Here is a 15,370-nt window from a genome sequence, read left to right on the forward strand (position 1 = left end):
CTCTCTCTCTCTCTCTCTCTCTCTCTCTCTCTCTCTCTCTCTCTATCTCTCTATCTATCTATCCATTATCTATCTATGACCTAGTGATGACCCAAAGTGCTGGGTCCTGTGAATATTGTGGGAACTAGGCATTCTGACCTTGGAAAACAAACTTTTGGTCATTTTCAGGTAAGTGTGAATTACTTTTACTAGGTTGTAATGGGACAAAAGGCAAAGTGTGTCAGCCTGCACCTCCCACCCCGCTGTTCCTACCCAGTGCTAACTGACTATCAGCAAAACCCCCCATCCCAGTTGCCATTCAGTGAACTGTCCATAGACACTAAGATTAGAAACTTGTATAATGTCGTTTGAAATCTAGTTTGATTTTAACAGTCAATTTTGGAATTGAACAGAATTTCTTAAACAAACATCAAATTTACTGTTAGAATTTTGGTTGTTCAAGAGCAACTTTCCCTCCTGCTCCTAATAGTTTTTTCATCACTATGGTAAAAACCAATCATCGATTTGACCCCATTAACTGTTAGCAAATCAGACGTTACGAAAACATTTTTTTAAAACTAAATTTTATTGGTAATCATTATCAGAATATACTGTTTTATTATACAGCGCAGTGAATGTTTATTGCAGAAAATTTTTGGCAAAAATTAAGAATGCTACAAAGCCCGTCTTAATACATTATTAAAATAAATCGTGTTTTATTTATGTTTATCTATATTACACACCATTATGTTTTTTTCAGCGTATTGAAACTGTGTATAAGTTTAGCACGTCTTAGAATTACATTTCTGTATTATGTATATTGCTGTTTGTTAGGTTGACTCTCAACAAAAACACTGTACACAGGCACACTTGCGTGCCTCTTTCTCTTTTGGTAATTGGTAATTGCTATGGAAATGTTAATTGGGGAGTGTGTTTGCGGCATGAGTCACAAGAAGACTGGGGGGGGGGATAGCTCACTTACATCAATGGGTATCACAATGGAGCTCTAGGTGGTACAGAGATCATGCTTTGGGGGTGGAGCCAATACAGAAGGGGGCTGGCCTAGCAGTTAGGGGAAGAGTCAGTGGAATAAGGTAGAGGAGACTTCTCCAAAACTCTCAAACCACCGATTACCCTAGGACTGTACAGGCAGGCTGCTGTCACAATGAGGAACACATACCTCAACAAAGAAGACAAAAAGGTAAGTTTAATATCAAGCCCTCTGTTAAGTTACCCATTTTTGTTACATTTTTATTTATTTATATTTGATATTTTTAAAATCTTTTCTTTATTTTTGTTTTTAACCTTTTTTTTTAGCTTCCCTCCTTTTATATTCCTAAATTTTTCTTAGAATTCCCCCCCCTAATTTTAGTCAAGCTCTGCTTCCTAATTTTACTCACCTCCTTAACTTTTCTCCCAAAATTTCTAACTTGTCAAAATTAACCTTTTTTTAGCTTCCATCCTTTTATATTCCTAAATATTTCTTAGAATTAAAAAAAAATTACCTAATTTTAGTCAAGCTCTGTTTCCTAATTTTACTTACAGTTCTCCTCCTTAACTTTTCTCCCAAAATGTCTAACTTGTCAACATTTTCCACTCTTTATAGTTCCTACGATGCCAAATGAGGCTACAGACTAAAGTTGTCCAATTTTTATTTTATTTTTTACTCAAAATTTATATTTTCTTTGTGGCTAACAACCTAAAATGTCTAACGTGTCCAGTGGACCTCTTTCATCTTTTGGATTAAAAAATACCTGGCACATACGAATCAGAATCCTTTCTGTTACCTGGACATTGTACTTCACACATCTCAAGTCCACTTTTTTCCTAGCTCTGCCATCTTGTATCCATGTCCAGATTGTTCACCATTATTCTAAACTCTTTGTTCTATCTCTCACTCTCTTTCTCTCTCTTGGTAGCTCATGAAGCCGGTGATAGAGAAACGCAGAAGGGACAGGATAAACCAGAGCCTTGAACATCTAAGGACGCTTCTCTTGGAGGCTACTCATGATGAGGTTGGAACTTAACTTGCTTATATTTTATAGCTCCATCATTTATATTTAAATATATATATTTATATTTTGGGGGATGAATGCTAGTTGTAAAATCTTCCCTGGTGTTCGGTTTTTCTAAAGGTCTGTTCCTAAAATGGGGCAAAGTAGAAGGAAATGTTTTGGTGTGACTTCAAAGGAGAAGTCAACAGAGCTCTACAGGGACAGAAGTGCAAAGTCAAAGGGCAGGAGACAAGCTGTCTCATTTCCTACTGCAATTAGCAAGTATATGTTAAAATGGTACAATGGTGTGAACGGCCATGTGAATGTTGGTGAAGTGTGCGGCCGCGGCATCTTCAATGTCCTAAGGCTCCACTAGATATTTTTGGCTTGATAGAAAAAATTAATGTTAATTTTTTTTTATAACCAACATTTTTATGTAAATTGCTATTATTATGAGTATTATTGGGTTCAGTTTTTCATCAAATATATCATATTTACATATGGTATATTATCCCATTTATCTGATTATCAAGATTATATAAAATGTCAATTAATTCATCCCATTTATTGAAAATGTTTGATCTTCATATGAGGCCAGCAAGAATCTGAAGACCAAATGAACACATTGTTTGTATTGTATGAGAAATATTTTTTTGTTGTAGTTAATTTTTGTTTGTAGTTAATATCTTATGGAGCTCTTCAGTTATTGCATGAGTACCATGCTTGACAAGTCTGTGAAGGTTCTCATTCATCCAGGTCATGGCATATCTGTAAAAAATAAGTCAAAGCAACTGCACTTGCTGTATTTTTCTTGAAGACGTTTCACTGGTCATCCAACCAGCTTTCTCAATTCAGTACAAGTCATTGTACAAGTCATTCTGATTTGAGAAAGCTGGTTGGATGACCAGTGAAAAATCTTCAAGAAAAATACAGCAAGTCCAGTTGCTTTGACTTATTTTTTACAGACATGCCGGAGAAGGAACACTAGATATTCTCAAAGACATTTAATTGTACAGTTAGGTTTTCGTTACATTTTAACTTTTGAATTAGTATCTGCTGCATAGCTAACATAGAAAAAAATATTAAATATCATTTTTTTTCCTGTATTAAAAAATAAAAATGATTAAGACATCCCCACCAAAATATTTTTTTAATTTAAATTTACAAGGAACAACTGGATAATAAAATTATTATTGTTATCATACATTTAAATAAAAACAAAAAAACGTGAAGTCAGTTTAAAAACAAAAACAAAAATGTTTTAATGGCATTGACTCAAACCTTTTATGGTGCTCACAGACCTTGGAGGTCAGTTGGACATAATCTGATCATCAGTTGAGGTCATTTTCAGCTGCTTTGGGTATAACCTTGCACGTTTGTAGCAGAACATGTGGCCAAATACTCCTGGCACCTGTTTATGCATGAAGGGAAAAATATAGATTTAATAATGTCTTTCTTTCTCCCTTAGATCAGTTGATTTTGAGTAGCTTTTAGTGACCATAGACATGAGGTTGTCACCAAATTGATGGCAATTGGGAACAACAAACAAGGATCATCTTATACCTTTGACCACCTCTGCAGGTCAACTGTCAGGGACCAGAGCACCTCTGGGTGTCACTGTGGAGCTGGAACCTGATCCTGCAGTTCCAGTGCTCGCCTGCAGGTGTCTCCCGGCAATTAGTCATCACCTTGTTCTGCTCTGGAAGGGTATTTAACCCCTCCCTGCAGTGAGGCCTGTGCTTCAGTAATGTTGCCATTGCCGGTATTCTGTTCCCTGTATCCTGTTCCTGTTGCCTGTATCCTGTTCCTGTTCCTGCCTTGTACCCTGACTTGGACCTGACTCCTGACCCTTGTGTCAGAGCACAATGAAAACCAGACAAGCAAAGGGTGCTAGATAAAACATTTATTAAGAACAGTGTCCACAGGAGCAAGCAGAATCATAAACCAGATCAAGCCAAAGTCAGGAGCCGGAGTGGGTAGTCGTCCAAGCCAGGTCAGGAACACAGAGATCAGCGTCATCAGGAACAGGAGCAGGAGCCAGGAAATCAGCTTTGCCAGGAACAAGCTAGGAGCAGGAGCCAGAGGAGAACGTCAGCCAGGATTGGGTCATACACAGGATCAGGATACTCAGAGCAGCAGGAATGCACTAGCAGGAAGACCATGCAAGGGCAAGGTCAGACTGGACTGAGTGGTTTATATATAGTGAGTGGGGTGACATCATCACTCAGAGACAGGAAACTCCCATCTGGCTCTCTCAGATGATGCTCTCCTGTCTGGCTATAAGAGGGAGGATGGGAGTAGTGAGCAACGTTCCAGAGTCTGCTCAGGCAAGGAAGGAAACACAGGTGAGTAAAATGGCAGCCAAGCCAGAATGCTACAAACCAGAAAAGTCAGTATGGAACCCTGACACCTTACCCCTGAGGTCTCTTGATTAGTGACTCCCTCCGTGTTGTCCTGCTCCCCAGGGGTTGCCCCTATTTGTACATGTTACTTGCAGGTGGTGGTGGGGGTGTTTATGGTTGTGGTGTTTTAGTGCAGCTAATAAATTATAGTTTGAAAGCATTTGTGGTCACATATTGGTTCTCTTGTATAGATACCTGCACGTGGTGTGCTGGACACCCGTGCACGGTATCGTGACATCACCATCGATCATGTTTAACCTCACTGGCAGTAATCCAGAGTGTGGCTCGGGGTTAATTTTCAGTACCAAAAGTGGTAACCCCCAAGCCACACTCGGGATTACACTGTAGTGCCACTTACCTTGTCCCTACGAGCCCCTGGTGTCCTCCCGCTGTGTCCTTCGGCCGATGCCGTCTTCCGGGTTCCTTCCCTGCGAGCGCCAGCGTCGCAGGGGGGGGCGAAACCGGTGGGAAATTCAAAAGTAAAAAGTGAACACAACATGACATACACACAATACATTGTAATCTGTTATGATTACATTACTGTACCAAACCATTTCACCTCGGTTTTGTCCCTAGAGCTCTGTCCAGTGCCCTGGCTGCACTTTTACCGTTCTTTCTGCCTGGAAACTTGAGAACGTCCATGGCATCCAAAATTATTGCACCCTTGTTTGGACAAATTTCAGTGTTTTTGGTTTGATTACATTATTGAATTACATTTATTATTATTATAATATTATTATTTTTTATAATTATTTATGATATTATAATTTATGATTTCGTGTTTTCAAACTTTATCATACCCGGGATGTCTACTAGACTCTTGTTTGGACAGATTTAAGTGACTTATTCCTAAGAATTACAGGCCTACAATATAAAACAACAAATTTCCATGCAAAACAATGTACCGCTCTGACAATCAAAAATACTGACATAATCAGACCGCTAGGGAGGTTAATGTCTTATTATCTCTGGTGTTTTAAACATATTTCCATTGTTAGGTTAGAAAAATATGTCCATCAAGTTCAACCAAAATACAAAGAAAAAAAAAGAATTTGGTGAACTGGCGTCCATCAATATTTCTCTTGATAATATTTTCTCTAAAAAATGTGTAGACCTTATTATGTTGTTGGAAGATGTTCTTAAATTTTTCAACTCAATGATACATTTTTTTGAAGTACTTTTCCTTGACTTCTAAAAAATGTCAGTAATTTAGGTAAAACAGCCGTACCAGCTTTCCCAATGTGATATTTACAACCAATTTTTGCTTTATTTTTTAGGTCCAGAAGAAGGCAAGAAATCTTCTGAGTTTGATGGTGGGTATGAAGAAGGGTTGAGCCAGGCCGCCACTTTCTTGAATTCCACCGCAACCATCTGTGAGAGGAAAAGGGACTACGTTGTTGAAAAGCTTTGTCAACACATGGAGGAGAAAAGCCCCAATAATTGGGAGGACTCCATGTCAGATGAATCTTTCACTGTTGACCACAACCAACACCTACCAAGCTCTCCACAAACCCAAAGACTTTCAAAAGACCGTTTAACAATTTACCCCGAAAACCATCCCTGCCAACCCTTCCTTCACTACCCTTCTCCCTCCAGCTCATCAGAAACACCCACTTTCGGACAGCTCCAACAGTCCACAACACACACAGTCCAAGCTAACAGCTGCAGAAAGACTGTTCAAAGGACTCTCTTCCCTCCTACTGGTCCTTCTCCCCCTCTCGCCCCAACGCTTGTGTGGAGGCCTTGGCCTTAGACTGTTATTTATTCTATTTGTTGTTTGTTTTTGTAAATAGTCTTTGTAAATTTAAATTATATTTTTAACCTTTGTACGGTGCTCATGTGTTCCTGAACTGCAATGTTCACTGTAAATTAAAGATATATAAATGATGGAGACTTTGTTTATAAAATTATTTTTTAAGAATTTTTGGCATTCCGGTTTATTTCCATTGCCTAAAGGCCTCTAAAGGTTGAAGGTCCAGTTGTACATTCGTCAACAACCAGGTAATGGAGCACCTACATAAACAATCAATTCGATTTCTATCCAGTCAGGTGGGATCTCACACTATATACATTATATTGCCAAAAGTATTGGGACGCCAGCCTTTACATGCTCATGACCTTTAATGGCACCCCAGTCTTAGTCCGTAGAGTTCATTTGGACCATTTGTGAGGTCAGTTACTGATGTTGGGGGAGAAGGCCCGGCTCGCAGTCATCCCAAAGGTGTTCTATGGGGTTGAGGTCAGAACTCTGTGCAGGCCAGTCAAGTCCCTCCACCCCAAACTCCCCCATCCATGTCTGTATGGACTTTGCTTTGTGCACTGGTGCTCAGTCATGTTGGAACAGGAAGGGGCCACCCCCAAACATTGATATATCTTAAAGGGACACTGTCATTACAGGGTCGAAATATAAACCATCCCCAGCCTAAAAAAGAAGATGATATATACTTACCATTCCAGGAGCCCATGTATTGAAACTGCTTTTTTGCTGATCCCTGATGGCTTCCAGTATCCAACACTTCCGAGTGTATTGAATATCTGCTCCCCCTACCACATGCTGTGGTTCAGCCTGCTGGCTCGTGGAGCAGGTTTTCGCTTTACACCTGGAACTGTTATATATCTGCAGTGGTCGGGGATCAGCAACACAGTAGAGTTCCAATACATGGGCCACGGGAAAGATAAGCATATGGCATCTTCTTTTACAGGCCGGGGTTGCCCGGCCTGTAGGGACTTGATCACTTTAAGGAGTATCACTTTAAGGAGTATCTAAACCCCAAAACAATTTAACAAAACAAAACTATTTAAGGAGTATCTAAACCCCAAAACAAGGATTTAAAGGCTATGTTTACTTTTCTGACCATATCATGTTAGGCCCAGGTGTGTAACATGAAACATGATCACATTGCAATCCACCCTCAACCCACCCCAGAAAGAGGTAATTTTGGTGTTTTGCCGTCCTGGCATTTTTATTTGCTATTTATAAAGCACTTTTGTCAAATTGTTGGGTCTTTTTTCCTTTATATAGGAAGATATTTAAAAAATCTCAGTGGTTATTCATTTATTTGGGTAAAGTGTTGTACACAGGGCCGGATTTCCCACAAGGCCACCGATGCCTGGCCTCCAGACGGCATAGGCTCTGGGCGAGTAGCTTTTTTTTACATTTACACCTGCGCTGGGCAAGCAGGGTTAAATGTAGAGCAGGGAAGTGGGTGATTTAGTACCGATGCCGCCAAGATCACTAGTAATATGCCTGCAGGTCTGATCACCCCCCACCCGCCCTCCATGGTCCGCCCCCACCTTCGGCTGCCTCTGTCTCTGCTGGCCAGGTAGTTCAGGATGGAGAGTGGGCAGCAGAGTGGAGAACATCCATTCTTCACTCTGCTCCATGTAAACACTGAGACACAGGAGAGCTTCACTTGCAGTCTTCCTATCTCAGCTGTCACAGGGGTTCCCGCCAGATACCTCTCTCCCCGCCAGCCACCTCTCTCCTCGCTGACCATCTCCCTCCTCACTGTGGTTTTTGAGGTCCCTCGCTCTTTTGCGGGATCCGGGACCACAGCAAGGTAATTCAGGATGGAGAGCGGGGAGCAGAGTAGGGCGTTCTCTGCTCTGCTCCATGTAAACACTGAGAGGGGAGAGCTGCACTCTCAGTCTCCCCCTCTCAGCTGCCACAGAAGTTCCAGCACAGTGCTGTTCTAGAACTCCTATGTTGGAGGTGGCAGGTTTAATAAAGAGAACTTGTCACCTCCAAATGCTATCACACAGGGGCTTGTTAGCTCCGGTGTGATAGCAATAAAGTTAAGAGAAACATTTTTTATAAAATAAAAATAAAAATGGATAAAAAGGAAAACAAAAAATAAAATAAATAAAAAATTAAAAAATAAGTAAAAAACTAAATAAATAATTAAAATGAAAAATACATAAGTGATAAAAAAGTAAAAGATACTAAGATAAATACCAACTTAAAAAAAGTAGACAGAATAAATAACAATTAAAAAAAATAAAAAAAAAGTGATAAAAAGTAAAAAAAAGAATTAAAACCAACCCTGCCACCCCAACTATCTGGTTACATAGTTACATAGTAAGTCAGGTTGAAAAAAGACACAAGTCCTACCCACTTTGACTCACTGATGCACTCGGTCACACCACATTGCATTTTCTGCACAACGCCTCTTGGACAGACCTTATGGCTAGTCCGGGGCAATATTTTTGCACTCCGGCCCCTAAGGCCTGTCAGCGTGGTGCACTGGCACTTTAGTATCAGTTATTGCACTCTATGCATGATTGGCTTTTTTCCAAAGCATTGACCCACAGATGCAGCGGGTGCAGGTTCCTTCGGGGCCTTTTACTGATGTGGGGAGGAGATTCTGTGCCCTTATATAGGGTTCTCTGTCTCCTCCCAACCCAGGGGGGTCTCTCTTCGGGAGAGCCCCCTACCTAGTATTGTGTGGGACCTGTTTCGGCAGGTCCCCAAAGGATCGGGGTCCACCGGCATTCGGGTTGGTGGACCAATAGTCTCAACCCCTTTCAGGAGCCTTGCGCCCCTGGGGGTCGGGAATCGAGGTCCCTTCTTTATGAAGGACCAAGCACCCTTGTGCACGTTTTTGTGTGCTGTGATTTCACGGTTCACTTTTTTTGTTCACAGGGGGAAGTTTGTTTTATGATGCACGTCCACGGGGCTTAAAAAAAAAAAAAAAGGAAAAAAGACACAAGTCCATCAAGTTCAACCTATAGAGGTATAAAATGTTTACTGCATTGGCCGGGAATCGAACCCGGGCCTCCCGCGTGGCAGGCGAGAATTCTACCACTGAACCACCAATGCATCTGTCCATACAAATGAAACTTTCCACTTACTCATTTACTGACCATCTCACTGCAAAGAGTGGTAAGTGTCCGTTGCCACTCCCCACAGGGATCAATCCTGGCTGCAGCACTCACAGCATAAATCAGGCAATAGCCCTCTATATGCGTGGAGTGGAGAATTCTACCACTGAACTACCAATGCCTTACCTTGCTTGTCGTTGCCATTCTCCATTGGCAGGGTGGGGGGTACATGGAGGAACCTGGCTTTGGGGGAGCAGATAGCAAATAAGCTATTGCTTCCTGTGCTATCTGCCATCATTTCAGGGGGGCGGAGGGCACCTCCCTGAAATGAGAAGGGCACCTCCCTGAAACCTCAACTTCAACTTCCAGTATCAGGAAGCAAGTTGGCGAGTAATTACACACTGCCCGGCTTCCTTAATAGGACTTCCGAAATCGACGCGTACCGGAAAAAAATATTGGTACTCGATACTGAAAACCGATATGGGTATATCCCTAGTTGATATGCAACCTATGTTTTAGATCATTTTAGAATTGTATTACGATTATGTCCAGTGGTCTGGTCATATTAAACTATAATGTCCTAAGCCTGTATAACGTGAATATAAATAATGCCATAATTGTATGTAATGCTTGTGTCAAGTGGTCATGTTACATTGGGCTTGTGTATTGTTTTATATCTGTATAGTGTGTCCTAGTGTCATCATGTTCAGGGGTCAAGTCATATACTTTGACTCTATTCACCATCGGAAGGCCAGGTCCAGGTCACAGAAATTTCACAACAAATACACAAAGACCTGCACAACGTTTCCCACGGCTCCTGGACTGGATGCTTTAGGAGTGTGGTAGGTTTGGAAACTCGGGCAAATGGCCCCAGTTGTGAGTCATGAGGCAGACACCTCTCCATTCCTCCTGACACTTCTCCAAACCTTTACCAAGTGTGACAACAACAGAAGGACAGGCAAGACCTTCAAGACATCAAAGTAACCTCAGGTTCAAGGGAGGAGATAGGGGATGCTGGAATTTTCCACTAGTCAATAGGTACTCAACACATTTTGTTTTTCTTCAATCATTATAAAGTCATTTGACTATAGCTATCTAAAGGGCAGGGGAACATATTACACAGTGGGTAGTGCTTGATTCCCGAAGTCTAACAGGGTTATTCACAAAAGGGTGAAGGGTAGAAGTGAACTATCCAGGACACCATAGTATGCTCACCATACTTTATATGCCACATTGTTCCCTCAGGTGAATGGAGGAGCATGAAAGTGAAGTTAAGAAAATTGTTTGCCTGAGATTGATTTTCCTTTGCTTCTGCTTCTGTGGGCCACCACAAGCAGTGCTCTCTATATGCAGTTCATTAGACCTGTTGCTTTGTCCTATATGGGCATGTGGGTATAAGAGTTTTTTTCATACTATACAGTAGGTAGGCACACTCAGAACTGGGAAGCTTGCAAATTGGCCTGGGAAGGGGGAAGAGCAATCACAGACCGTTTCTCTGGAAAAGAGCATTCAGCCTAAAAAGGCATCCAGCATGGATGATCAATAGTTCCCCAGCCATTGGTCAGCCACTGGAGCCTGCTGCTGTCTGCTGATACCCATAACTCTGAGGATTGTCTCCTTAGCCAGTCAAAATTGTCACCATTTTATTCATCCTTTGTTACATACAATGCTGATAATCACCTGCTGCCTCTTCTGCAACGATTTCCTTTTTCCCTGACTCCAGCAATGGCTGCATGGTATTTCCCAGGCCGGATTTCCTTTTTAATAAAGTTGCAGATTTCAAAATATAAAAAAAAGACTTTTGAAATTATATTAACAAGTCAAACCCTATGTGATATTTTAGCGATTGTGTTACATATACTATAAAGCTGTAAATTCAGGTCAGCTTTTTAATTCCCTACCACTCTCCTTTGCAATTGGCTTATGTGGCCAAAGATGGCCATGGACAAAATGGTTATTCCTGGCCTCTGTGTTGAAATATTTAAAAAGACCATTATGTTCTTTGGCCATTGCTGGTCACATAAGCCAAAGAGCACTAAAACACTGTCCTGACCTCAGCAGGCCAGGTAGAGTAGGCCTGTTATTCTCCTTAGTATCTTGTCAAGTCAATGGAAATTATTGGAGAAGCTTCTGAGGAAGAGGGCATGACAGAATCCAGAGAATCCCAATAAATGTAGAGTCACTCTATTAGTTAGAAAAACTTTTTTTACAACAAAAGTCCCTATCTTGCATGGTCACCACTGCTCACATGAGCCAAAGAGCACACAAACTCTGTCTTGAACAAGCAGAGTATGCCCACTATTTTCGTCATAAAAGCTAATGGAAATTATTTCAGAGGCTTCTGAAGAGGAGGGTTGGGCTGAATCCAGGGAAGCCCAATAAAGTTGCTCTTTTGGATTAAAAATTTGTTTTTACAATAAAGGTCTTGGACTCTCTGTATGCGGGAACCATAGACTTGAGTTTTTCCCACAGCCTAGTGTGAAATTAACAAGGAACTTCAAATTATGGAGGTGGTGTCACCTCTGTATGGTGATAGGACAATCAAGAAGAAGTGTGTTCAAGGAAAAGACACACTTCTAAAGACAAAAGGTGTCCTGATGCCTTTTGGTGCCTCTAGCACCTTTAACGAGGCTGTAAAGCCACCAGCTCCTCAAGCAATCTAATTGTCTGGGGTTAACTTGGCCTATATAATAGGTGGCATTGGTGAAATTTTTTACATTTAATCAGTGGTTGCTTCTTTATTTAAATGGAGCATTGGGTTGTCTCTTTCCTCTACTTCTGTGTGTCCAGTGGAGGATTCTTTGAGAATGCAGATGTCTGTCCTATAGATGGTCCTTCAAGTTGGTGGTAGCAATTAGCTTTCACTGTCTGCGATGTTTATAGAAAACACATGAAGGAGGGGGGGGGGGGGGGGGGGGGGGAAGTGTTGAGTAAGGAGAAAAAAACCCTGCATGGGGAAAGTAAAGGTTCATTTGAAGACAATTTCCAGTGTGAATAATTAGCAGTCACCCTTTAATCCATTTACCACATACAAGCAGCATTAAAATACCATCTAGGTCAGAGGCAAACGGTATAATGTGTTCAGGTTGCTCATGATGAAGACTGCAGAAGTCTCACTGCCTACTGTTCTCAGTTAGTAGGAGAAGCCTAAAGGTGCCTACAGATGTAGGAGGTGATTTTCCAATCCAACTGTTTGCATTCCTTTTTAGGAAGCCTTCATAAGTTTTTAGGTCTTCCCCAAAGCCTGGAAGCCAAGCTTGCTTTGGGGGAGAATCACATTCCTGAGATACATTTTCTTGTTTTCCTTTCTGACGGGCCACCAAAAGCTGTGCTCTCCCTTTGCAGGTTAGATAACCAGTTGCCTCGCCCTGTATGGGCCACTGGTGATGTGCAGACTGATCAGATGGGCCATCATGTTGTTATAGGATTTTTTTCATACTGTACACTAAATAGGCACACTCAGAACTCCAAAGTCTGTAAACGTATGATTTGGAGGAGGGAGGGTATAGAGTGACCACAGTCCCTTTCTCTGGAGAAGCAGAGTAGTCCCCTAAAAATCCTCCAGAATGGTTAATAACTAGTTTGTTGGGCCACTGGTCAGCCATTGGAACCTACTGGTGTCTGCTGGTACCCATTAACCTGAGAATTGTCTCCCAATGTAGTCAAAATTGCCAACACGGCAATGAAAAGATTTCATGTGATGAAAACCTTTTTTGTGATGCACCTTTGTGATGCATGTGATGCACCTTTTTTGGTCCTGGCTTGAAGTAACTTAGACATATATTAATCTTTTCTAGCAAGAAGCTTACCTAAAGCAGTTGTAAACCCTAAAAAATTCAATTTTTGCAAAAATAAAATACTTGTTTTCACCTATTTTCACTCTTTGCTACATATGTGCTGCTGATCACCCGCAGCCTCTTTGGCACCAGCAAAGGCTGCATGGTATTTTCTCAGACCATATTTCCTTATGGTGACAACAGTGGACCATGCCCGTGCAATGAGTGTTGACAGACACTTTCACTCTCCATCTTAACCCACAGCACAGGGTGACAACACAGGAGCGACATTGAAACAAGGGACAGAGGTTTGACACCCGATACAGGAAGTGTCTGCACAAGGACCTTCATGGCAAGATCACCAGGTATTATTTTATTGAAAGCCACAGGCTTCAAAAATATTAAAAACAACTTTTTAAATTGCATTATCAAATTAAGGCTTATATAAAATGTTAGCAATTGGAATTACATATACTATTAAATCTGGGAAAGCTTGTTAATTCTCTACTGCTCTCCTTTTCAATTGGCGTAAGTGGTTAGAGATGGCCTTAGACCATACACATTGGCTTTAGACAAAATGGTCATTCCTGGCCTCTGTGCCGAACTATTAAAAAAGACCCCTATCTTCTATGACCATCACTGGTCACATGTTCCAAAGAGCACAAAAAAACTGTCTGACTTAGCAGAGTAGGCCAACTCTTCTTGTCATAAAAGTTAATCGAAGGCTCCTGAAGAGGAGGGTGGGGCTGAATCCAGGGAAGCCCAATAAAGTTGCTCTATTAGAACGAAAACATTTTTTTCACAACAAAAGTCTTGGACTCCCTGTATCCGGGAACTGTAGACTTGAGTTTTTCCCACAGCCTAGTGTGAATTTAACAAGGAACTTCAAGTTATGGAGGTGGTGTCACCTCCATATGGTGATGGGACAATCAAGAAGAAGTGTGTTCATGGAAAAGACACACTTCTAAAGACAAAAGGTGTCTTGCTGCCTTTTGGTGCCTCCAGCACTTTTTAAGGAGGCTGTAAAGCCACCAGCTCCTCAGGCAATGTCATTGTCTGGGGTTGAGTTGGCCTATATAATAGGTGGTATTGGTGACTTTTTTTACATTTAATCAGTGGTTGCCTCCGTATTTGAATGGAGCATTGGGTTGTCTCCTTCCTCCACTTCTGTGTGTCCAGTGAAGGATTCTTTGAGAATGCAGATGTCCGTCCCATAGAAGGTTCCTCAAGCTTGTGGGAGCAATTAGCTTTCACTGTCTGCGATGTTTATAGAAAACACACCATGGAAATGAACAAACAGTCAAGTGATTTAGAGGACAATGGGAAGATTACAAATGACGAGAGCCGATTATCATGCAGTGTTTTCCGTAAACTGTTAAAATGTCAATCAGGTCCATGAATACGTATTTTGCACGGTGGTATCTAGCATGAGGTGACATTCCTTGTCTTTGCGCACAAAACTGAATCGAAATGAAATATGCAGCTGAACGCTTTCAGTTTTTTCCTAGTATACATCAAAATATATGGACAGGATCGAAATTCCAGTTCCACTATGATCTCAACCAGGGCCATCCTGAGGCCGGGTGTCACCCAGACCGGGTACTGGGTGAAAACCCGCCGTGACATCATCACGCACTTGTGGGATGACATCACGCACATAAGTGGCCATCTTAGTGATACCTGCCAGCGGCCATCTTGGTGATGTCACCTTGGAATGACGCCACTGACCTTAAATAATGGCGTAAGTAGTATCAGTGGAGAGAGAGACGAGGGAAGGAGGGAGGGAAGGAAGGAAGGATGGAGGGAAGGAAGGAAGGGTAATCAAATACCAAATTAGAGTAGACTACAAACTTTCATGGTGGTCATCTTGATGATCAGGCAATCAATAAGTGTATGTAATCCTTAGTAGTATCAGTTGCACAGTTCCTTCCTTAACTTAATATGAAATTTAATGATCTTCACTACTGTGTTCATGTATCCAAAACATCCCATGAATAGGACTTTTATATGTATATGAGCTGCATACATAATGTCCTCGCCACACACCTTCCTTCCTAGGAATATCCCCCAATTGTCCCATGTGGCTCACTAGTGGACTATCAATGTGATGAGTGGCCCCAATGGCACAAGGCGGGAGTTGGGGCCCAAACTTCTCCACTGTGAAAGCTGGTTGAATTATCATTTAGTATTCGGGAGAATTATACTTACGAGCAGCTGGAAGTTGCTGATATCACATAACCCCCGGTGATTTATCATCCTTATTGTGACTTCAGGGACACTATAAGGTACATATTCAATGGACGGCTATAGCGCAGTATTCTTAAATGCTCAAAGTCAGTCATGATTTGGAAAACCCGGATCCGCTTCTAAACCCCCCCCCCGTGTGCTTTGCTCACGG

The 15,370-nt window shown here is 41.6% G+C and overlaps 1 protein-coding gene and 1 non-coding gene across 2 annotated transcripts; one reads left to right on the plus strand and one right to left on the minus strand.

The window, feature by feature from the left end:
- Nucleotides 1-1,144: 1,144 nt before the first annotated feature.
- Nucleotides 1,145-6,128, plus strand: LOC108793774 (transcription factor HES-7-like). The gene is made up of 4 exons (XM_018564798.1): nucleotides 1,145-1,180; nucleotides 1,899-1,994; nucleotides 3,442-3,445; nucleotides 5,653-6,128. The coding sequence occupies exons 1-4, from the start codon at nucleotides 1,145-1,147 to the stop codon at nucleotides 6,126-6,128; spliced, it is 612 nt and encodes a 203-aa protein (XP_018420300.1).
- A 2,995-nt stretch (nucleotides 6,129-9,123) lies between these two features.
- TRNAG-GCC lies at nucleotides 9,124-9,194 on the minus strand. The gene has a single exon. It is a non-coding gene; the product is annotated as a tRNA-Gly (tRNA).
- Between the last annotated feature and the right edge of the window lie 6,176 nt (nucleotides 9,195-15,370).

The sequence above is a fragment of the Nanorana parkeri genome, unplaced genomic scaffold (genome assembly GCF_000935625.1).
Source record: "Nanorana parkeri isolate BGI_ZX_2015 unplaced genomic scaffold, ASM93562v1 scaffold784, whole genome shotgun sequence".
Taxonomy (NCBI): Eukaryota; Metazoa; Chordata; class Amphibia; order Anura; family Dicroglossidae; genus Nanorana; species Nanorana parkeri.

What these genes read in the sequence shown, in the direction of transcription:
- LOC108793774 (XM_018564798.1), top strand. Translation starts at nt 1,145, where the DNA reads ATGAGGAACACATACCTCAACAAAGAAGACAAAAAG. An exon ending in TCAACAAAGAAGACAAAAAG is followed by an intron (nt 1,181 to 1,898) that starts GTAAGTTTAATA and finishes CTCTCTTGGTAG; the next exon opens with CTCATGAAGCCGGTGATAGA.